The 23,445-nt window shown below is 47.2% G+C and overlaps 1 protein-coding gene and 1 long non-coding RNA gene across 2 annotated transcripts in view; both read right to left on the reverse strand.

The window, feature by feature from the left end:
* The window catches only part of LOC135315298 (uncharacterized), a 150,574-nt gene that overhangs the window by 15,388 nt on the left and 111,741 nt on the right, over positions 1 to 23,445 (reverse strand). The gene's annotated exons all lie outside the window — the stretch shown is intronic.
* On the reverse strand, positions 19,915 to 21,805 carry LOC135315297 (transcription factor SOX-3-like). The gene has a single exon (XM_064462727.1). The coding sequence runs from the start codon at positions 21,550 to 21,552 to the stop codon at positions 20,596 to 20,598; it is 957 nt and encodes a 318-aa protein (XP_064318797.1). The 5' UTR covers positions 21,553 to 21,805; the 3' UTR covers positions 19,915 to 20,595.

Genomic DNA, 23,445 nt, shown 5'->3' on the forward strand with positions numbered 1-23,445 from the left:
GGACTGTTAAGAACTCACTCAACTAATATCACTCATTATTTCCAGGAAAGGAGAAGTTGTTACACCAAAAGACAGTGTGTTTGTGAACACAGGTTAGACAATAAGACACAAAAGAAAGTTAAAAAAAAAAAAAAAAGAAGAAAAAAATAATAAGAAAAGCAAAGAAAAAGAACATGGGTCTCCTGCATTGCCTAAGTACTGGGCCACTAAAGCACCTGTCCGAGACGGAGGTACTCAAGTGCTGTTCCTGCCCCAGGCTCTGGCCAGTCAAGGACTTCACCCCTCTCCTTACTTATTGTTTGTAAAGTGCTCTCAGCTATTGAGGGAAAGCACTGTGCAACAGGCATATTTTTGCTGTTCCTCTCCCCGGTCTCTGACACACGCCCTCTCAGGCATTTCTCCTCTGTTACCTACAGTCTCTGGAAGAGGAAAGAAGGAACAGAGTTTTCAGCTCACAGAGTGATTAAGAGCCACCCATCGCTATATTTTCTTGTGACTGTGTTCGGGAATCAGCACATACTTTTGCATGAAAGCACATACAGTTGAAGGAAAACTACTACAAGAGCAGAGTCCTATATTGCCAGCACACCTTAATGTTGGCTTTGGTGAAGAATTTAAAACCTTGCTGTTTTGAATACAGCAGCAATTAATAAAAGTCTCTATTTTTCAATGTGTTTAACGGGTGAGAAGAAACATTTTATCTGAGGTAAAAACAAAGTGTGTGTTACCATGGCAAAAAGAAAGACTTGAAAAATAAATAAATAGAAGTTATTTCTTTAAAAGTTATTTTGAAACCCAAGAGACTTTGAAAACAGAAGAGTCTGCTAAAAAAGAATGCTGTAACGTCCTGATAAAGAAAAATAATGATGTTAACTCACATAGCCAAGACAGACCTGTTTGCAGCAAGGACTATACTTAACCCTGATCCTGAAAGGCCTTATGCATATGCCTGCCTTTACTGTTAAGAGTACTTATATTCGAAAGCAACAGGAAAAGGCATAGACAATAAATAGCTGAATAAAACATTTTCTTTTGCTTATCTTGAAGAACTGGCCAAACACATATATTGGTCTATTTTTAACCAAATCCCTTAAACACACAGTTCTGACTATTACACGTACCCCTGAAGCAGAGACCATCACAACTTCTCCAACCACACCTACAGGCATGATGATTTCATTGCTTTAAATCTGTGCTACACTAGAACAGTTCACACCACATTCCTTGCTCACAACCGCTCTCCTCTTGCACTCATAACTTGCCAGAGTTCATCCAGCTGAAAAATCATTCTGGAAGAAAAACATTAGTTTACAACAACATCAGCTCCTTGATCCTGGTGACCATAAGAACATTAGACATGGCACAAAGCAGAAGGCAGTACCTTTGGCTGCAGCTCAGACTTAGCATGAAACTGTACCCCAAGGCCTCCAAGTGCTACTGCCAAGCACTGCCATAGCATGAACATTCAGTCAATAAAATAGCATATATAATTAACAAAATGCCAGCTCAGCACTTGTGGGTGTTTGGCAGGAAGATATCATTCCTTCATGCTTGGACTCATACCGCCCAACATGTGCAATGATCTCCAGGTTAAGTAGCCGTAGTATGTTTTGGGTCAATTTATACACACCTCTGCATAGGACCTTAAACAAAACAAAAAAAAAAAGAAAAAAAAAAAGGGAGAAAAAACCCCAAACACCCAAAACCCCAAACTTCTTTCAATAGATTTTACTAACGCCTAGGAAAAAAAAATATAAATAATAAAGTGCCCTTCGTTTGCAAAAATACCAATTCAGTATGTGTCCAAATGCAGAGGGAAAATCTATATCCTTGGAAGAGACAGGTGAAAACTCTGCCCAAAGTCACCATGAAAAACTAGCTGTTACAAATACTGCAACAGTAGCTCGGCTAAATCCTCTACAAAGTATTTCTGTCTTTCCCATATGCTGCTGTTCAAGTAGTCCTAATTGTTGCTCTCTAAACAGACCTATGTTTGTGTATGTATGACTGGGAGAAGAGAGATTTGAAGTATGATTATTAACCCTTTGAAAATCTAACCTCTCCAAGAAGTCGTGTTTCAAGCCCCTGGGAGAAGACTCTCTCCAACCAAACATTCAGAACAAGGGAGGTGCAGAATATACCCCTAATTTATATTCATTACAATGAAATGTGTCTTTATCACCTCCCCTCACCTTAACGAAGGGTGAATTAAAAAATCTAATTGGGAGCTAAAAGTGCCAATGTTATTAAGCTGTCTGACTGGAAGTAAACCTGCACAGGGACAAAATACCTGCTAAAAGCAATGGGCTAGATCTGCAGCTCCTGATTGTGCTCAATGACTTATATCTCTGCTAAAGTAATGCCTACCTCCTACACAGTGCTTTCAAGCACTAAACACCTTATAACAGTTAGCATTGCTACAGAATACCAAAGATCAGGAAACTAAGGCATGAATGGATAAAAGAACTCCCAGAAAAAATCCTACACGTACTGCTATATATCAGGCTGGACAACCACACCAACCAAAAAGTCAATCCCACGTTTTTCCAGGTTAAAATTTTCAGTTAATCTTACAAAGAAGCACTTTTCTACCTTTAATACTATATGCAACACACTGAGTCCACTGTTCACCTATCTAGCAAAGTGCCACCCTATAACCAGAGTTATGGGCCTTCGCTTCTAGACAAGCCTATAATCCTTCTCCACATCACTTTAGAAATCTTGCGCCCTCACATTTTTTAGCGTTTGTATCAATCTCATGCTTTGGCCAATTTTGGCAATCACATAATTTTTGAGAGGTTTGGTTTTGTTCTTCTTGTGTCTCTGTGAAATTTCATTTTTAAATTATAATACATCAGGAGGCATCACTATGTTAAGACACTGTCCCCTCTGCAAGGAAGTGCAGGCGATGCCGGTGTGGAGAGCTGTGGCTGAGCAGCACTTTGCAAAAGTCTAGGCTATCATAAGAGGTCTCTTCTGACATAGCTCAGGGCAAAGCTAATCAGCCCTGATCAGCCCTAATCCAACCCCAGCATCCTTTTTTCCTATATACCCAGTCATATCCTTATTAATCCTGGGTAGAGGATTAATATGAATGTCTCTTTTCCGGAGAAGGGCCAGGGGAAAGATGTTTCAGGGTTACCTGGATATTGTCTGCTTATCATCAGGAGAGATGAAAGCAAACACGCTGCTTCCGAGCCTGCTCCACCCGCGGGTGGAAGAGCGCAGAGGAATGCGGTCCCCTCCCAGCAGCCAGACCGGGATGGGCCTCCACGGCTTCCCTGGCCAGCACCTTTCATGGGGACTCCACAGATCAGGGTGCGTCCCCTCCCCCATCTTCTGATCATCACAGATAACATAACACCAAGTACGTAGGAAGATGGCTTTAGGGCTCAGTAATGGTTTTATCACACTTGGAGGTCACAGGTTTGACACCTCACCCGGGCTGGCAGTGTCCCCTATGCCCAGTCAGCAGGGGAGAGTGGTGGATGGTCTGGTCTCCAGCCTGCGAGCTTTGGGGAAGCCTTGGCTCCTGCTGGAATTGTTCAGCCGGAGTCATTTATAAATGTGAAATTCACGTGAAATCATTCTCAACACCTCTCAGTTTTCGAAAACACATTTCTGCATGGCAGGCAACGTTACTAGAGCAGCATTATCTGCTTGCTTATTAGTAGTCCCTGGAAAGGTGTAGTCCCTGTTTGCTAGGGCAAAACTCACTATGCTCAGGGCACTGGCTGGGAAATGGGCTGGCACAGTGTGGGGCAGCAACCCCAGCGCACCGCAGCACAGGTGGCACAGCCACAAGAAAAGCAGCTGCTGAGCTCAAGCATCACACATTTTAAGGCAAGCTAAAAATCAGCCCATTTCCTTCTGAAATGCCACTCTACTGAGTACAGCAGCTCAGCAACCCATTCATGAGCTGCTGAGCTGCCTGGGCAACGTGGGTGGGGTGGACAGCTGGGAGTGGTAAACTGGTCCACTGCCTGCAGCTATGGATCCCCTTGTCAATCCCTTCACTTAAACAGCCATCAACGTGAGGCTGGCCTCCATTCATTCAGAGCCTGCCTGTAAATCCTTCTGAGCTGGAACATTTACGTCCAGATCGTGACTAAGCCTGATTCGCGCTTGTGCACATAAGGGCGAGATTTTAGCACCTTCCTCCTCGCTAGCGCCCCGAGCACAGAAGCCACAGGCTGGAAGAGCTCTCTGCTGTGACTGCCCGGGGGGCTGCACTAGTGACCTGGATGGGCGACAAGGCACCAACCCTGCTGCTCTCCATTGTCCACAACAATTTGCAGAAGCACCTTGGGCTCCTCTGGCCCAGGTTGCCTAGTCCTTAAAATTGGAATTACAAACCCAACTGCCTCCACAGAATTCCTTGAAAAGCACTATAGAGCTTAACAGTACTGGGGTTGCGGCCATTATCATATTGCACACAATATGATAATTTCTTGTTCTTGGGCCTTTGCGGCAACCAGCGGGAACGGGCTGCGCTGCACTGTGCGGAGCAGTTCAAAGTCACGTACTGAACCAATGGGATCTGCACCCAACTCCGTGATGGCAGCACCAGGCACCAATACTCACATGCACTGTGCTGCTGCCAGCTCTAAAAAGTTCCGTTCTGTGCTGTTCGTTTAGGGACTGCAAAAGGTGCTGTAAATCCCTAAGGGCTCTGATGCACAGTCCCCACTGGATTCAGCAGTGGAAGCTACGGAGGTGCTCCTTTCAAACACTGTGTAAATAGTCTGGGCTGTGACCAATAAAGCAGGACTAACGGTGGTTTATGCTGATAAACCAACCTGTGAATTACAGCAGTTCAGGAGCACATCCCTGCTGCAGTTCAGCTTTAGGCACCAGGTAATCTCAAGCAGAGGAACAGGAAAGGCAGCTGAACTGTCGGCAAGTCGCCAAGCGGCTGAAGAGGGTGTTCCCAAGGCCTGCGTGCCCCAGCTGCACTGCGGCTGAGCTTTTTAGGTACCGATACGGGTTACAGATTTGATCTATTGCTTGGCATCAGAGAGTCATCACAGAGAGTCAATATTTGTCAAATTAATTGCAATTATTCATCACTTAAACTGTCACAGGATAATAACTCCTTCCTATTTTTCATTACAATACTTAAAATTCACTTTCCACAGAAGCATCATTGTTTAGTGGATGTAAAGAAGAAAAAAAATAAAAACCTGACTTTAATGCTTTTTCTAAGCCAAATGGATTTTATTTATTTTACAGCATCCTTCCTAACACCTTCTTTAACACTTAAGACTGAAGTGTATATCAGTGACTGGTGCCTAATAAGTTAGCCACTAGTTGTATTCTCCAACATAAATGTAGGTCTCAGTCTTGCAGTTGTGTCTTTTCTGATATGTCAAAAACACTCATGGTATTTTAAATTCATTCCTCTTACACCTGCCATAATGGGCTTGGAAAGCAAGTCTCTCTTTCCCAGAAGGAAAAGGGGAATTTACTAGAGAAGGCTTAGAGCCTAAGAGAACATGGGTTTTATCTTTGGGGCAAGATAATAGAAGATGGGTGTGAAAATGTTTGGTATCCACCAAATACCCAGAAAACTAGAGAAGAATAATATTCAGCTTGGAAAAGATGGTCTGCGCGCTGAGTCTGGAAGGTAATAAGTAACTGTTCTAATTCAGCCCTGCAGCTCAAGGTAAAGGTTTTTGAAGATGAACTTTTAAATTACATAAATCGGTTCAGGGATGCCTCAACCTGTAGCCCAGCTCTCAAGGGTGAAAAACACATACATAACACCTGTAGAAGGAGGAAAAAAGTTAAGTGACCATCTTTGGTGGAAACAAGCATTCTATGCTCTATTGAAGAAGATTAATAAAATGCAGTCTATCAGAAACTACTACTTCAAGTAAATGCATATACTTAAACAGAGTTATCTTCTGTGCATTAACACACCCTCTCTTTATGCATTCAGGCTCTAACATTTTGCTTTATCATCTGTAAGCCTATGCAAAAGCTACGTATTTCTAATCTCTAGGGATCTCTTATCATTATCCAGGGATGTTGTAAGACTGGTAGGATCCTGGGCACCAGGGAGTACAGGTACTTGTGGCTGAACTCACTGAAGTCTGCACTGTGATTTGAAGTAATTCCTGGGTGGAATGTGATGTGGGAAACCAAAGCCTCTTAAGATATGAATGCAGATGCAGGATGCCATCCAACAGCTTCCAGTCCTGATGGCTCACTCATTTACTACGACTGATGGGGCATCTGGCATCCCTGAGGTTAACCCAGTGATAATTAGGGCTTTGTGCATTTGCTATCACCTTGTGTGATCTGCCATTTTAACTCAGAAGTGTTGAAATTCATCTAAGGGTGAAAAATAGCAAAACTCATGAGTTCTCTTATGAGCCTACTTCATACTGCTACTGTGCTTTTCGATCCTGTACTGTGAACCAGGCTGACCAGCAGCTACTATAGAATTGAAGAAGTGTTAGAAAAGTCACTTAAAAGCAATGTGCTCAGAGTCCCCTTTAACTTTAGATTTTTGGAGCTCTGTTAGCCCTGCACAGTCCCCTTTTCCCTTACAGCTACAGCTAACCATCTCCCATTTTTAGGTTTTTCCAGTTCTCTGTTTGGTTGATGGATCATTGACCTTCTTTTAGCCCACAGGATCAGAAAACAAAGAAGGAGGTGTGGTGCTGCGTAGCAGCACTTGGCCTTGGATTCAAAGGAGTCTTTCTATATGGCACGTTTCGCAGTATTTTCGTTCTCTCAAGTGAGGTAGCACACCAGAAGTACTCACCATCACATGGTGGATGGATAGCTGTCTCACTGTCAGAGAGGAAGAAAGCCTGAAAGACAGGAGACCTGCCAAGCAGTTGTGAGCAAACCATCATGGAGGTTTCAGGCTGATCTGAAGGGTTAAAAGTGCTCTCTTCAACAAAGATTTTGGATCCACTAACACGGGCTGCAAATACAACAAACTCAAAGACAAAGGCCATCATAATGCTTTCTCGAGAGTCCTGTTGGCTGCCAGAGTACTTACAGTTCTGTTCAACTGTCCTTCTACTAGAGACCTGAGCAAAGCTCTTCCTCGGCACTCTCTATTCACGTACCATGCAGCAGTCCTCGCTCACCGAGACACTGATAATGCTTCTTTAGCCAAGAAACTGCCATAACCACTTTTCACCTCCTCCAATTTAAGTCAGCAGCAACGGGTATAGGATGAGCTTTACTGCTCTGAAAAAAATCAGATTTAGCTAAAGAAAGGAAACCTCACTTCCGTAAGACTTTTTTTCTATTTATATTTTTAATAACAGCAGCATTTTAAGGCACTTTTTCCCTCCTTCTTTCCTGAAACAACCTACAAGTCTCACGTGTAAAAGGCACTTTTGGTGGTTTTGCAGAGTTCTCCTGGATGATATCGCAGCTGTAATCCTGTCACACTATAGGCCTTGGAAGTGAAACCTACAATAAATTTTTATTTCAGCCACACCTTTGTAAAACTAGTTATTCCACACTAAAGCGTATAACAGAGATCAAAATCTTGACCATTAGTGCTAGAAGCAACAAATCTCACGCAGATGACAACCTCTGGGTAGACTCTGCGTTGTGACCTACTGCTTACATAAGGCCATCCTAGTAAAGACGTAGAACATGCATGTGAATGTATGTAATTTCAATTATAGTACATGGTTTTATAATAAAGAATCTGGGCCACAATACAAAAACTATGTTCCCCACATATATTCCACCTCCATTCCCACGAGTGCCTATCAGTGCAGTAGCTGACCTCCCCCAGCCAATCTTTTCCAGGCACATCACCACTCAATTTAGCAACTCAAAACACAGCAGAGACGAGATGAAGAGATAAGCACCCAATCCTGCATTCCTCCCACACCCAGAACTCCCAGCCAGAGGGCAGATAAAGACAAGGGAGCTGACTCCCAAGAGCAGTTATGTTTTAAATTGCTCAAATAGTGTTGCTAAATTATTGTCACAGTATTTTAAGACTTTTGCAGGATGGGGTCTGAGTATGTGCTTTACTGTTTATCCCTCCGCATGTGCTTGTGTCCATTCCTGATGGTCCATTTAGTAACTGGCTTGCAGAAATATCTGATGTCAGTTGACTCCAGGCAGTACCCAAAGCAGACACAGAGAACAAATCCAATGCCCTTTGCTCACAAAAGCCCAGTTCACTATGTATTAAAGTCAGGTTGTATACTTTAAGCTTTAACGATGATGCAAACAAGCAGGCAGCCATTATGACGATATTTTATCTGGTTGTATGTGCAAGGAAAATGGATTCTAAACTGTAGGCTGTTCATTCAGAATGCACAATATAAAGCCACAGAATTTAACCGGGACATTTTGGTAGGATGCTGTACGGAAGGGTCACATAGAATGAAAAGGCTGAATAAATCCCATGGCCAATTACATGGTCACTGAATCATGAAAAGGCCAGGCTCCTGGAATTTTGCAGCTGCTAGTAGATTCAACGGATGCATCAAACCAGCAGCAAACTCAGCTACAAGTTACTCTTCTACAGAATTGATTTGAAACAAAATAAACTTACATCAAATCCCCACAATTTAGAAATTTTGCAAGGGAACACTGATAGACCTTAATTCCCATTATCTTTCCTTGTCTTAGGATTCATCTGTACACGTTACTGCAAAACACACAAAATGCCTTCTGTGTTTAATGAAAAACATGATACATGCTTCAAGAGATTATACTTTTAGTGAAATAAAGCCAACATTTAAGTGTGGTTGTTTACTGGGAGGAGAAAGGGTATCTTTAAATTAAAAATACTTGAGTGAATTGATATTGACTGTTTCTGAAGTTACACCTAGCTTGAGCACAAAGCACCTCCTGCAAATTACAAACACACACGGCCTCATCAGCACCAGGGAGGGCATGCGGATCCTTCAGATCTCCAAAGCCATCACTCAAAGCCTCCAAGGAGGCTCAGACAGGGCTGACTGGCTGAGCCATCCTCACACACTACTAGCTTGGCTGTCCCTAGGCAAGCTCTGGTAGTCCACACTGGGGAAAAATAGGAAACTACATGACTGTTTGCTCTCCCTCTACCATGGTGACAAAGCCCGTATGACACACCAAGATTACCAGCCCTCTGTCATAAGTAGTCCAGTGTATCTGAAACCATGATTAGTTTAAGCTAGTATGCAGTGGCTGAAGAGCTGGCATATACATCCTTCCCTCTGCAAGGCCAGTAACCTTTAGCAGAGGTGTAAGGAGAAAATCAGGAGCAATTCCCTCTTCAGCCTGCTGGAGCTCTTCTGGAGCCATCATCAACATAAGGAAATGCTGCAAACAGGACAATAATAAGCCCAGTTTTGAAATTTCTCTTCCAAGCAGCGGACAGAGCATCAGTCTGAGACAAGGGATGACTATTGGCTCTGCCACCACCATACTGGGTGCCCCTGGACCATTTTCCTAATGTAACTGAGTAGCACTGATTTCCTTTGCAAAGCGCGTTGAGATCTAACAGGGAAAACAACCCCAAAATTAGGAATTATTATCAAACCACAAGTTCTGCCCCAGTATAGCACTCCCAGGCTTCCGTAACGTTCAGGAGTGTACCTGATCACATATGTTTCAATCAGAGCAAATCAATTATTTTACAAACAACCAAGTGCTCGAGCTCAGACAAAGCCCGAGTTCAGGCAGGAGAAAAATACAGATAAACTTATTGGAAGCACAAGTCAAACTAACCAGCCTGTTAACTGCCAGTGGTGACTCATAGAAATTATGTGCAGAGAACAGCCATGAAACACTGATCTACCCTTCCTCCAACACAAGATTCTTCTCTGCAGTTCACAGGTATTTTGTCCAGTCCTGCTTTAACACCTGAAACGCTCTCCTGGAGAGAACCTTGTACATCTGACTTTTATTTTCCTGGCATTCCTTTGATAAAATCCTCCTTAAATCTAACCCATTTTTCCTGGTTGTGTCACAGGGCACCACCCGGCAGAACTAGTTTTTCTTTTTGCATCCTTCAGGTGTTATTCAGGTGTTATCCCTTCACTAGTCACCACATAGTCCCGCATATATCCACCTCTTTACATCTCTCCTGAGAATGTCTTCTAGACCTTTTGCCCTGAAGTAATTGTTTTAGCTGCAGTCTCAAACTTCTCCAACTGCTCTGTGTGACCAACAACGTGGCGCAGACATGCATGCTACATGCCAGGTACCAGCACACGGGAAGACTGCATCAACACCCTGGTCACCTTAGTTTTCTTTAATTGAAAGCACATACCTTCATGTACATCTGTACAGTGCCTCTATCCCAGCTATGACATCTGAGAGGTTCCATAAGAGCAAATGACAACTCATTACTGGATTGTGACACCTGCCATCTTCTCTACCTGCCAGCGAGGACATAAATCCACAGATCCCAAGGATCTCTGATATGCACGGCAACTTCTACATGATCTAAATCTTCATGATAAAAATAGTTTCCTAGCTTATTGGCTCTAAAGATACCTCGACACTGCAATCCTAACTAGTTCTTTGGTATTCAGCTGTCAGAATCATTAGCACTAGCTAGATGTTACCTTCGTTCTCCCTCTGACCTCAGGAGCCTGTAAATGTTGAAGTACTTACGGCCACTGAACTAGAAATGTTGTCAAACATTTAGCAGCTGAGCCTACTGACAAATATTCCAATCTGAAGACGCCATGATGCACTTTGCTGGACAAAGGGAATAAGAATATGCTCAGACAGATGTTTCACGTGAAGAAGTTGCTATTTTCAGTTTATGATTAGTCAAATTTTATGAGAGAACTATTACTAACATTCCTTTTCAGGTTACATTTAACAATGAAGATAAACAACGTTATCAAATAAAGAAGTGGGAATATGGCAGCACCATTTTGGGATAATATTGGGACTTGATAGTATATGTTTGTTTTCTGTATTACTTGATCCAAAGTTATTTAAGTAATTTTTATGTCCTATACTTTAGCAAAAGTTATTGCAGGAATACAAGGGAAGGTATATGAACACATGCATTTATGCATAATCTACTGATACTTCCTGTGCCAAAGGCTATATGCTCATATATGTATGCCATATGACACGTCCAAGTAATCACAGGACCTTCTTTTAGTAGTTTGTCTATTCTCACATCATCTGTTGTGGTCACAATGCTCCATACTGAGTTTTCTTAAGCTTTAAGACTGCAATGTGTCAGAGAAGATGCTGTAGGGGGAATCCGTTGACTGTACTGTGGCCAGGATACAATCCTGGTATACACTTAGATATTGTTATATACTTATGTATTTTAAGGTCAGAAGGGACCATTATGATCCTTTACCCTAACCCCCTGTGGCACAGCCGAGACTATTAAATTTTACCCAGCAGTTCCTGTGGAGGAGAGAATTATTCTCGCCTACTGCATAAGTGAACTCTACTGAGCCCAACAGCTTGTTATTCATACTGTAAGGCAAGCAGCACCTACCACAATTTGAGTGATGAAATAAATAATAATGCAGCCAACCAGAATGGGAGACAAACTAGAGAAATCCTCATCGAAATTCAGCAGATCTGGGCTAGCTCCTTCCCAAAGCTCCCCATTCTCCCCTTCACACAGAGATTTTAGGGACAAATGCCAGTAGATCTCTATTGTCCTTGTTCATTCATTAGCTGCAGCTGATTTTTCTGGTGTGTTCACACTTCAAGGTAAGGATAAGCTAGATTATGGCCACGTTGTGCATATTGAAAAAGTATCTCTGAGACTCAGAAAATCCAGATGTATTTTAAATACAAAATAACATTGCATTTTTTTCTTTACAGGTTTAAATAATCTTCAGAAGTGAAACATATATGTTTCAAGGTGATAAACTCCTTTCATCCCATTATCTTTGGGCCTTCCCCTTCCATCTCCATTATCATCCTCCTTTTTTACATCTAACCTCCCTGCCCAGCCTTCACTAAATGGACTCAGAAAAAAAACCTCTTGGTACTATTTGTCACAATGCCATTTTCTATATGCGTACTTCTCATGTCTGCAGCAAGAGAATAATATTTGTGATTAAATCATAAAAGCCTACTTTTAAATTGGCACTCTGTCTCTAGTCCTCCCTTCCACATGCACCACTGCAGATCATGAACACTGCCTTATAAGGCTTCAAAGAAAAGGAAAGGGTCTTGCTTTAGCTGGAACAATGCATTTCACAGAGCCACAGCTTTCACTTACCTCCCATGCTGTGGGTTACTGTTTGCTTTCCCACACTTCCCTTTGGGCTGCCAGTCTTTGGAGCTGGAATTAGGACAGGCACAAATGGTGATTAAACCTGCTTAGCTATATGAATGAGTGTGATCATCAAAATCACACCTAATGCTTTAGAAGTTGGGGAAAACAAGTCCTATTCCTCTGAAAAGCTTACAGTCTTACATGTGTTAAAATAAAAAGTGCTCAAAGACTATTTTTGCAACAAAATTTGTGATGCAATTTACTAAAAACACCTGCTCCCCCTTTGGAAGCATTCTTGTTTCTCATGAAGTAGGCAAAGTAAACCCAAATCTCCCTCCCACCTGAGCTGCTTAGTTTATAACTGACTTTCTTATCTCCCTGATGATGAAGGTCTGTTCCACTCGCTGCTTCTCTCCCCAGTGCTTCTATGGGCAAGCCAAGGTAGAAATCTTAAAACCTCCAACTGGCAGTGGTTCTTATTAGGAACTGTCTGGAAAATTCTCTCATGGGTTGGTAACAATGTCAGCCATCCCAGTTTTGAAACTCACTAAGGATGTTACCCTATGGATCACTTCTCATTCAAGGACGACATTCACCCAATTCCTCGTCACAAATCAAAGCGGCCAATCTAGCGCTGTAACCACAAGCATTTTCAGAGCACGTTAATACTCCCTTACTTCAGTATCAAGCTGTCCTTCTTTTGGCTTCCATCCAAATACAAACCCTGGCTTCACTTAGCAATGCTTTCAAGGCAGACTAGCTTGCCTGTAAGGGAACACAGGCAAAGGGACATTTCCTACCCATCTACCTACTTTGCACTGAAAACGAAGCAGGTCAAGCACCAAATGTCTGCCAGTTCCTTCCCAGCACCAGTTCTGGGCAGTATTTCCCATTAGTCCCCCTTCCTCCTCTTGAAGTCCTATACTGAGCCAGGTACAGAGGTGGTCAGCACCCAACTCTTGCAATATCATGGTGTCAGCAATACCTTCATGTCATGTCAGCAACTGGCTAGGAGCTACCAACAAGCCTCTGGTGTGAAGCTGCTTGGAACTACAATTTGATGAAAACTAGAGACCAGTAGTTCCGTTAGGAAAGGAGGGATTTTCCCATGATGAAATCTCAGTGTATGGAGAAATGAACTTTCTCAAGATGGTGTCTATCAGAGCGGTATCCTGAACTGGCATTCTGACAGCCCAGTGGAAACACCTTTGTTTCCACTTGTTGAAAAAGTAGGACTGCACGGTCAGTACTCCCCTCGGTGTGGAGGCTATGTTCATATCCAGTTTCTGAATCTCTGCAGGACTGAGGAGGGAGATGGAGCCAAGCTGAACCAGGGCACAGGAATCAGACATAGGACTGCAAAACCTCATCTAATCTTGTTCAGTGCTATTGAAATCTGCTTAGGCTGGCCTAAATTCTAGTTCTTTCTTGAATAATTGAAGAGAAACTGATTGTGGGAGAAGTTTCATGTAACAGGAAATCCAAACGATCTGCCAGATTTCGGCAGCGCTGTGCTTCTCCATGTAGGTCACAATTCTTCTCCTACGGTTAATTGGCCTGTCAGCTGTTGAATGACAAAGTAATCCCAGCGCAGAGATGGACAGTGCTCTGCTAGAGGCCAAAACAATCATGATTCCTACTCCAGAATCTCTCCAGCAGGAGCTCTTTCAATGCCGCCAGTCTAGATTATTAAATAATCTTTTTGTTATAGTGCTGCCTAAACAAAAACAACAACAAAAAATCCTTATTTGCTTTAATGATTAATCCAAAATTATTAGTGCCTGCTTACACAGGACTTTCAAGTCAAAACATCTTGTTCTTGGCTAGAATTATTTCCTTTGACACAAGTGCAGACTGAAATCTATGGAGAGAAGAAGAGTGGAAGAGTTATTGGAAAAGGAAGCAAAATACTTTCAAAAAGTTAGCCTCCTTACTTTCAGAATAGTTTAAAAAAAACTTTTGTTATAACACAGCATGCTCTGCACAAAATCAGCCAAGTCAGAAAAAAGTCAACTGTTCTTAGGACATTCCCCGAGAGAGAGAACGCAGACAGGGCTGACCCTTACAGCAGCAACTCATGTGGACCTGCTGAATGCCTGGAAAACTACACAGAGTCACCTGGATGCATACGTTGGGCGGTTTGTGTGCTCAGTTCCTTCGCTTCCTTTTACTTTAGGGGCATGACAATTAATTCAGTTACTATCCCAGCTCTGGTACGCTCATAAAAAATTCACACCTGTTTCACAAATGTTCACCTGTTTAACAGACTAAACTTTAAAAGAAAGGAACTTTTTGCTCAATAATGAAAGTATAACTGACTTTTTAAAAGGAATTCCTACTATGACAATTGTTCTTTACAGGCTGTAAAATTCACTGCCCAGTGAATCTTGAAAAAAAATAAAAACAGAATGATTTGGATTAAAATATCTTTTCTTAACTTTGTGGAAGCGAAGCTTTTCTGACTAGACAGCACAGTACAATGAAAATGAAATCAATGCCAAGTGCCTTATCCTGAACTCTGAATGGGCAAAGTTCCCATTGACTTTCAAGATTTCTTCCCTTGCAAATGCATTCAAGAACAGTTGTTACATGCACCTAAGGCACGTCCACCACTATGTTCTGTCTCTCCCCTTTGTGTCAAGTAGATGTATAGAATTTTTGAAATCAGCACAGCAAGCTGTGAATGATGATGCATGAAATGAATAAGCTGAGTCTAGTACAAAGAGGAAATCCTGAAGGCTTGGTGCAATCACTGCTATACTATTTCCTATGGCCTGTATAGAAAAGATGCATAATATTCTTCACGGAGACAAAGAAAAAGCTCACCAAGGCCAGAAGTCTCAATCAGAAGCCCCAGAAGTGATAAATGGCAGAAGCTCACAAGTTTTTAACATTGCTTAATTTCCCTCTTATTTCCTAGGCCCTTTCCCACTTATGCCTGACTCTTTCCAAGCTCTGGGCTGCTGTGCACGTGGAATATACACACAGCAGCTTGGGGCTCTGAGGACCTGGTTCGCTTTGCATTTCTTTGGAAGCAGCACAGCTTATACAGTAGTTTGTGTTTCACACTTCTCCCCATCAGCCGAGGTGAGTTTGCACCAATCCACCAGCATGTGAACTGTGATGGCCAAGGCACGGAAAAAGGTGTAGCGATTTCCAGAAGATCAACTGAGCAAACAGCTCTGGGGCAGTAATGTGTTAAAACCCCACAACTGCTTCCTCGTGTGGATGTGAACCAGAGACTTCAGTTACATTAGCACAAGCATTTTTAAACCAGGCCAAATCATGCTTAGATTGATTTAGCTCAATTTGATGTATTACCGAATAAAAGTAACCTGGCATAAATATGGTATAATTGAACTTAGCAAGAACAATAAAGATGAGCACCCTGAGCACAACGCTGACTGAAATAACGTTTAAGTGGTACACACTTTTTTTTTCAACCACAGAGGATTTATAAATACCTCTCTTTATGGATTTACTGTGACACACCCCCATTCTCTTGCTCTCACACACACACACCTGCTCACATGCATTGCAACCTCCCCTACTGCACTAAGTAGGTATAGATCGCATTTTAGAAACTGGAAGACTGAGATATAAAATAGATAAAGAGCTTCTGGGGATGGCTTGGGAGGAGACAAATTTGAAATCCTGTTTACCTGAGTAGCAACACAAAGAAGTTGGCTGTGAATCGCATTCACAGCTAAGAGAATTAATTCCTCAATCTGAGGACATTGTGTTGTGAAATATGTCACTGTGTTGCAATTATTATTATTAGTATTGCATCCAGTGGCATCAATAAAAAGTCACAATAAAGAAGCATATGGGACACCACCCTGTAAAACTTAATCTGCATTAACCACTAAATTACCCCGTGCAAACACATCTGCAATAACAGCTCTCTGCTCCCTCCTTGAGAAATCTTAGAAATGGATTCAAATTTTATCTCTTTCTCCTTAAGATTTCTGTGTTTTGTCACTCTGGGTTTACCACAGAAATAATGTGACTCTGCACCATGTAAAATAACTGGACTTGACTACAACAAATCTAGGATAAAGGTATAGAAAAGAAGCCATATCAAACTTCTCACTTGTGCAGGCATCGGGAATAGCAGCAACGTTCCAGTCCTGAACATTGCCTAGCTTCAGCTCTTCCGCTGTATTCATTCCTATGAAATAATTCTTTCTATTAACACTGAGAGATAGTTAGACTAGTTCCTATCGTTCTAATGTTCCTGAAAAGTATACTTTCTCAGTCTCATGTTTGATATAGGAAAGCTCTGATTTATAAATGCTTTCATAAAGTGTTTATGCTAATCACATGCTTTTTACTAAATCTAATATTAATCTCCTCTTATGGCAAAGAATATTAGATATACAAAAATGTGTGGTTTAAAAAATATTCTTAAAGTACCCACAATCAGATTCCCCTGCTAATTGTTAGCATTTATTCCCAACCAGGCTGTCTTGAAACTTTAACTTAAAATATTTCACTTACCAATTTTCGTTGAAATAATTTAACTCTGTAGCTCTTTGGTAGGAACCATCCAAATGTAACCCAATATGTTGGTTTTTGGCAGACTAACAGTAGCACCAAGTGTGATCTTCCACTCTTCCATTCGAGAAGGTGTTAACGCAAAAGCCTAAATATTGTCATTACACTCAAATGCTAACATTATTAACCTCTCCACAGCTGATGTTCGGTCTTTCTAAGGATAATGAATGCACTTGCTTCTATTCTAGATGTTCCAGAATAAGGATGTCGGTTTTTAACCGTGCAAATAGCTGCTAATTATTTTGTACATGCAACAACTCTGCATTTCACTTACAGCCCCATCTTGCAAAGTGCTGTGGATTTCTGAAGGGAAGGACCCTGTGCAGGCACATCTTCCACAGAGCCAGTGTCTCATACATAACTGTTTGTAACTTCACCTGCTCCTGGAGAATGTTAATGGCTCAATTCTGAATGCTCTCACACAAGCGGGAGTATGAAATCCCACACGGGCAGTGCTCAAAAGGCATTTAGATTTAATACATGCAGGATGTACATCTTTATCCAGAATAAACTGAAACGTTAAAAATTAAGCTCAGTACAAATAAAACATACCTTCATTAGTTCTAAAGGGAACACGTTTCTGCATTTATTTTTGAGGCAAATTTCTCGAGTCCAAGGCAAAGGATGTAACAGTGCCAGTGCTCTTTGGAAAAAAAGTTGTCTTTCAGGCAACGTGTCCCTCTGTGCTGTTGGCTCTCTGACGGATAACACCCTCGTGTCTGGGGAAGGGGCTGTATCTGTATTTGTACTTATCTACAGGGCTGGGTTCATTGGTTTCGGCTTGCGATGGGTCTCTCCCCCATCAAGTGGAGTATGCCTGTTTGCAACCCTTTCCACAAGCTCTGCCCACAACTTACGAACTTCAGGATAAAGTTCAGCCCCAGGAAGCTGAAAACTGCATGGAGGATTTTGTCTGGGCATCTCAAAATCAATAGCTCAGGAAAAGCATCCACAAGCCAAACCACAGAGAAGAGCTTGCAGAGAGAACAAGGTAGTTTATGCAGAGGCATCTCTCTGTGACCCCTCAAGGACTTGCTCACAAACTCTCCTTAGGCTCTGACTTATGGCAAACAAGGATGGCTTGAACTTAAATACATGCTACAAGCCTTTGAGGAACAATATTTATCCCCTTTCATGGCAGAGAATCCACTTCCAGAGAACTTAGATGAAGAGAACAACTACTTGATATGATGCAGCTGCAATTCAGCTCTGAAAATACCGGTACAGTCCCAGTGCTCAGCGCAGCTCATGCTCCGGAGCCCTCGCTTTTGCCGGGCTTGCAGCACACACCTGTCTGGGAGCGCTGAGGGAGGCCTGTTTCAGGGAACAGGTTCTTCACGCTTTCCCTCCCAGAGCTGTCCTGCGCTGCCTGTTCTGGAGAGCACTGGGGAGCAGTTTGACCCCCAGCTAGATGAAACGGGACCTGCTGCTGCCCCCCCCCCCCCCCCCGCGTATCTCCATGTACCATACCAACATCACAGGTCTTATCTCCTTCTCTCAGACCTGCGGGTTATGGGGCTGCTTCTCCCAGAGCTAACCGGCGCATCCCTACCTGAAGGGTGGCAGCGCAAACAGGAAAAGCAATGCCACAGGTTTGCCAGATTTCACCAGAAATGTTACGCTAGGAGTTGAGCTGAGACTATTAAACGCACTGAGTTCTCATATGCAAAGTGAGTCCCCCCAGTTCCCGCACGGCTGCTCCTGTGCGGGGGGGAGCGTGTGCGCTGCCAGGGGCTTTCCCCACGGAGCAGAGGGCAGATGGCCCCAAGGGCCTGTCTGTGCGGAGGACGGTGTGCGCGGCCCCGGCGCCTCTCCCCGGGTGGAGGAGCCGCAGCTGCTGCTCCCGGGACTCCCCCTTCCCCGGGGGCCGGGAGCCAGGCACCTCGCAACGGAGGAGGAGACTCTCGGTGTGGTTTGCAGAACATCGATTTTCCTCTTGAAAGGGCCGGAGGAAGGCCCTGACCGAGCCCGGCCGTGCTTCCCGGCGGCGAGCGAGGCGGGCGCTGCGGGACCGGGAGGCAGCGGGGCCCGCCGCGGAGGGCGGGAAGCGGCGGGGACGGGAGAGCGGGGAGCGCGGCTCCCACCGCCCCCGCAGAGGGGCGCGAAGCCTGCCCGAAGCCGCCGGTCACAGGGGGCGAGCAGCGCAGCGCCCATTAACCAAACCCGAACCGACCCCAAGCGCCCTCCCGTTCCCTTTCCTCCGTGCCAGGGCAGACAGCGAAAGGTTAGTCGACGCAAACGAGAGGCGGAGGCTCGAGCGGGGGTTGCGCTGCCCGGCTGCGGGGGCCGCCCGGCCCGGCGAGCTTCCAGCCCGGCCCGCGGCCCCGCCGGGAGGAGCCGGGGCGCGCCCGGGGCCGCGCCTTTCGCCGCCGGGCAGAGGGAGGGACGTCCCGCTCGGCCGGGGCTCCGGGGGGCTGCAGCTCCGCGGCGCCCTCAGAAATACCGCCAGCAATGACGCGGACCCCTAAAAAACGGGTGGGGGGAATGGGGTGGGGAAAGGAAAGTTGTCCAGACTAAAAACACACTCGTCAAACATACCGAAAAGATTCAATTATTTATTTCCTCTGGGGACTCCTGTAACCATTCATTTTTAATAGGGTCTAATTAAGACTTCCCCAACGGGTTTTAGTTTTGTAAATATTTCAGACGAGCTCCGGTTTCTAGGAAAATCCTCCAGGGCAAAAAGAAACAACCGCCGCGGCGCACACGTGTGACCCCTTCCCTCCCCGGCGGCCCGGGAGGCAACAAGTGGCCGGCGGCTGGGCCAGCGGCGGCGGCGGCTGCGCTCGCCCGGCCCGGGGCCGCTTTGCTGGAGCGGAAAAGCACGGCCAAGGCGCGCCCCTCTCCCCCGCCGCCCGCCGCGGGAACCGGCCGAAAAGCGGTGGCGGCGCCCGGGCTCTGCGGCGGGGCGGCGGGGCCGGGACCGCTGCGGAGGGAGCCCCGGGAAGGGGGGGGGGGGGTGTCCCCGGCTCCGCGCTCCCCGCCCCCGCAGAAACCGCCCGGAGACTGCCGACGTGCCCGATATAAAATTTATTGATCTCACTTCGTTTGGAAGAAGGAAGTAAACGAGAACGAGGGACAGGGAGCGGGAAGGGGCGTTTCGATGACTTCTTTTGGGGGGGAAGAAATCCGGTAAACAAAACTAAAACGTTTCTTCATCTGATATGTCAAAACATGGTTCACAGTAAAATTCACAAACCAATTTACATAAGTTTACAGCTTAAGAAAAACCAAGACACACAACTTACTATAAATAAAAGAAATGCGTTTGCGACCCGCACAGCTCTCTCCCACCTCCCCTTTTTTTAAGGAACAAAACCCTAAAGTTAAAAAGCCGTGAAAACTACAGATCGTTGGTAGAAACCAAGCGGGGCTCCGTAAGGTGGGAAAAACAAAACATTTAAGAAACCACAACAATGTGAACAACCGAGTTTAAAAACAAAAGCCCGCCGGTTTTTGGTTGTTTGGGTTTGTTTTTTTTTTTTTTCAATGTCATTGCAACGCTAGAAATCAAACTGGAAGATGCAAGATCTCTTAAAAACTTTTAAGCGAATAAAACAGCACCCAACCTAGCAGAAACCAGAAGAGAACTTGCCGTGGTTTAAAAACTTCACAGCGGCTTCTAGGAGGCAGGAGTTGTGATCTAATAAAATAACAGCTTGCTCGAATACGATTTCTTTGTACAAAAAAAAAAAAAAAAGACACAACTAACGGGTTTCCTTTTTAAAATTTCTCCAGAGTTAGTATCAAGTCTGCTAAGCCGAGCAACACTGCCGCACGTCCCGGTGCAGCCGGGGAGCGGTGGCGGGTTAGGGGTTAAGACGGGGAGCCGTCCGGAGCAGCCAAGTTTATATGTGAGTTAGTGGTACGGTACCATTCACGCCAGTCCCGGCACTCTGGTAGTGCTGGTGGACGCTGTGTAACCTGCTGCCCTGCAGGGCGGAAGGGTCTGTGGCATCCCCCCCCGGGGGCAGGTACATGCTGATCATATCCCGCAGGTCTCCCAGGCAGGCCCTCTGCGAGTGGGACGTGATGGCAGGAGGCGGCGAGCTGGGCTCGGATTTCACCACCGAGCCCATGGAGCCCAGGCTCATGGCCGTGGAGGGCTGCTGGCCGTAGGCGGCGGGGGACATGCTGTAGGTGGAGGCGGCGTTCATGTAGGTCTGGGCCGTGGACATCATGGGGCTGTACTGCAGGCCCGTCATGTCGTAGCGGTGCATCTGCTGCAGCTGGGGGCTGTTCATGCCCGGGTGCTGGCTGTAGCCCAGCTGGTCTTGCATCAGTGAGTACGCCCCGTTGGTCCAGCCGTTCATGTGGGCATAAGTGTCAATCCTCTGCCCCACCCCGACGGGGCTGCTCACCGCGTTGCCCCCCCCCGGGGCCAGCAGATTGCCGGGCAGCGAGTATTTGTCCTTCTTAAGCAAGGTCTTGGTCTTCCTTCGGGGCCGGTATTTGTAATCCGGATACTCCTTCATGTGCACGGCCCGCAGCCGCTTGGCCTCGTCGATGAAGGGCCGCTTCTCGGCGTCGCTCAGCAGCTTCCAGTCGGCCCCGAGGCGCTTGCTGATCTCCGAGTTGTGCATCTTGGGGTTCTCCTGGGCCATCTTCCGCCGCTGGCCCCGCGACCACACCATGAAGGCGTTCATGGGACGCTTCACCCGGTCCTGGTCCGAGCCGGCCCCCGCCCCGTTGCTGGCCCCGCCGCCTCCGCCGCCTTTGCCGTTGCTGACGGGAGCGGGGTTCCCCCCGGCGCTGCCCGGCGCGGGCTGCGGCGTCTTGATCTCAGTCTCCAGCATGCTGTACATGGCCGGAGCCGGCAAGAGGTGCGCCAGGGTGGCGGGCGGGCGGGCACCAGACCGGGGAGAGGAAGTTAAAAAAAAAAAAAATAATAAAAACAAGAAGGGAAAAGAACCTGCCTGGGCAGCTGCTGCGGGAAGAGGAAGTTTTTTCTGCCTGGCGGGCGGAGGCGCCGCTCCCGAGGTGCTGCTCCTGCGGCGGCGGTTGCGGAGCGGTGCGGAGCGCTTCCCGCGGGCAGCGCCAAGCGATGCGCGCACCAATCCCGGGGGTATTTGATTGACGGGCTATAAATGAGCGGGCGGCAGCCAATCAGCGAGCGGTTCCCGACAGCCCCGACGCCGGTAACTGACCGGCTGGGGGGAGCCAAAAAGTTGGTGTTTCGGGGCTGGTGGTGCCGGACACTCACCCCCCCACCCCCCACCCCCCAGGGCCCTGCACCTGGCCCCGGCCCAGGGCTGGCGGCGCAAGCGCCGGGCCGGGGCTGCGCGGTGCGGAGGGGCCGGCGGGGCTCCCGCGGCTGCCGGCCGCGCCGCGGGGAAGGAGCGGGCCGGGGCTGCCCCCGGGGCTGCGGGGAGGAGGAGCGGGGCGGGACGCTGCGAGCGGGAGCCGGGCGCTGGCCGGGCACAAAGAGATTTGGGGCACCCGGGGGGATGCGCAGCCCTGTGCCGAGCCCAGAGGAGCTGCGTGGAGACGGAGCGAGCCCGCGACGCAGGGACACCGCCCCGCAGGGGAGGAAGGCGGGGGACAGACTAAACTCTTCCACCTCCGAGCCCTCTCCTGGGGGAGGACCCGCACCGCCCTGCCGGGGCCGGGCACGGCGCGGCCGGGGGAGGCGGCGGGGCGGGGGCCGGAGGGGCCGGGCTGCCGGCGGCAGGGCGCTCCCGCCCGGGCCCACTTGAGTTTTTCCACTCGGCTGCCCCAAAGAGAGGCGGGAGGGGGCGGGGGATGGGGGTGGGGGCACGACACGGCGCTTGCAAAACCCCCAAGTTTCATGGCAACAGCAAAGTTTCGTCCATGTGAAAGAAAACTTTGGCGGAGGGCGTGTGAGTGCAGCGAGGCTCACTGGAGCTGTCAATCACGGGCTTCCCTTTCCGTCCCTTCCCTCCCCTTCCCCTTCCATCTTTCTTTCCTTCCTTCCTCCCGCGGAGGCACCTGCACGGGCAGGGCTGGCAGCGCCGCGGGCGCAGCCCTGCCTGCCTCGCCCGGTCCCGGCTCGGCCTCCCCCCGCGCCCCGCTCCAGCGCCCTCGGGGCAGCCGGGCGGTTCTCCCGGCCCCGGGAGGGGAGGCAAACCGAGCCCGCGGGCTGCTCGGAGCCGCGCTGGGAGAGCCCCGGGGCTGGACGAGGCGGGCAGCACCGCCGCTGTAGCTCTGAGCAAAGCGCCCCGGGCGCGCGTGGGGCGCCGGGGAGGGTCGGGGGGCTTGAGGCAGGGACGCGCCTGGGCAGCAGGTCCCGGCGAGGAGGGGTGCTGCCGGCGCAGCCCCCCGGCTTGGCCCCAAAGAGGAGACCGCGCGGCTAACGGCGGTAACCGGCAGCGGGGAGAGGACCTTCCCGGAGCGGGCAGCGCAAGCTGGGGCCGCCAGCCCGCGGCCGGGGGATGCCAAACGAGCCGCCCTAAAAGGGCGCTGGTGGTACTCGGGAAACAGCACAGCGTGGCGGTGGGCTCTTAGTTGAGTGGATCTGAGCACTGCTGGGATGTAGCAGTTTCAGGTGTCACTCGTTTTGTACGGATGTTTGGGTTTTTTTTTTGACAAAGTCATCTCTTGAACAAAGTTGAAGAGGAAACACACCCCACCTGCCGTGGTGCAGTCAGCACCTTGCCTTTGCTGCTGTTTGGTTTGCTGCTGGCGGGCCCTTGAGGGAAGTTAAGATTTTGCCTCCCGCGAGCACAGGGTGACGCGGA

The sequence above is a fragment of the Phalacrocorax carbo genome, chromosome 11, assembly GCF_963921805.1.
Source record: "Phalacrocorax carbo chromosome 11, bPhaCar2.1, whole genome shotgun sequence".
In the NCBI taxonomy this organism is placed as follows: Eukaryota; Metazoa; Chordata; class Aves; order Suliformes; family Phalacrocoracidae; genus Phalacrocorax; species Phalacrocorax carbo.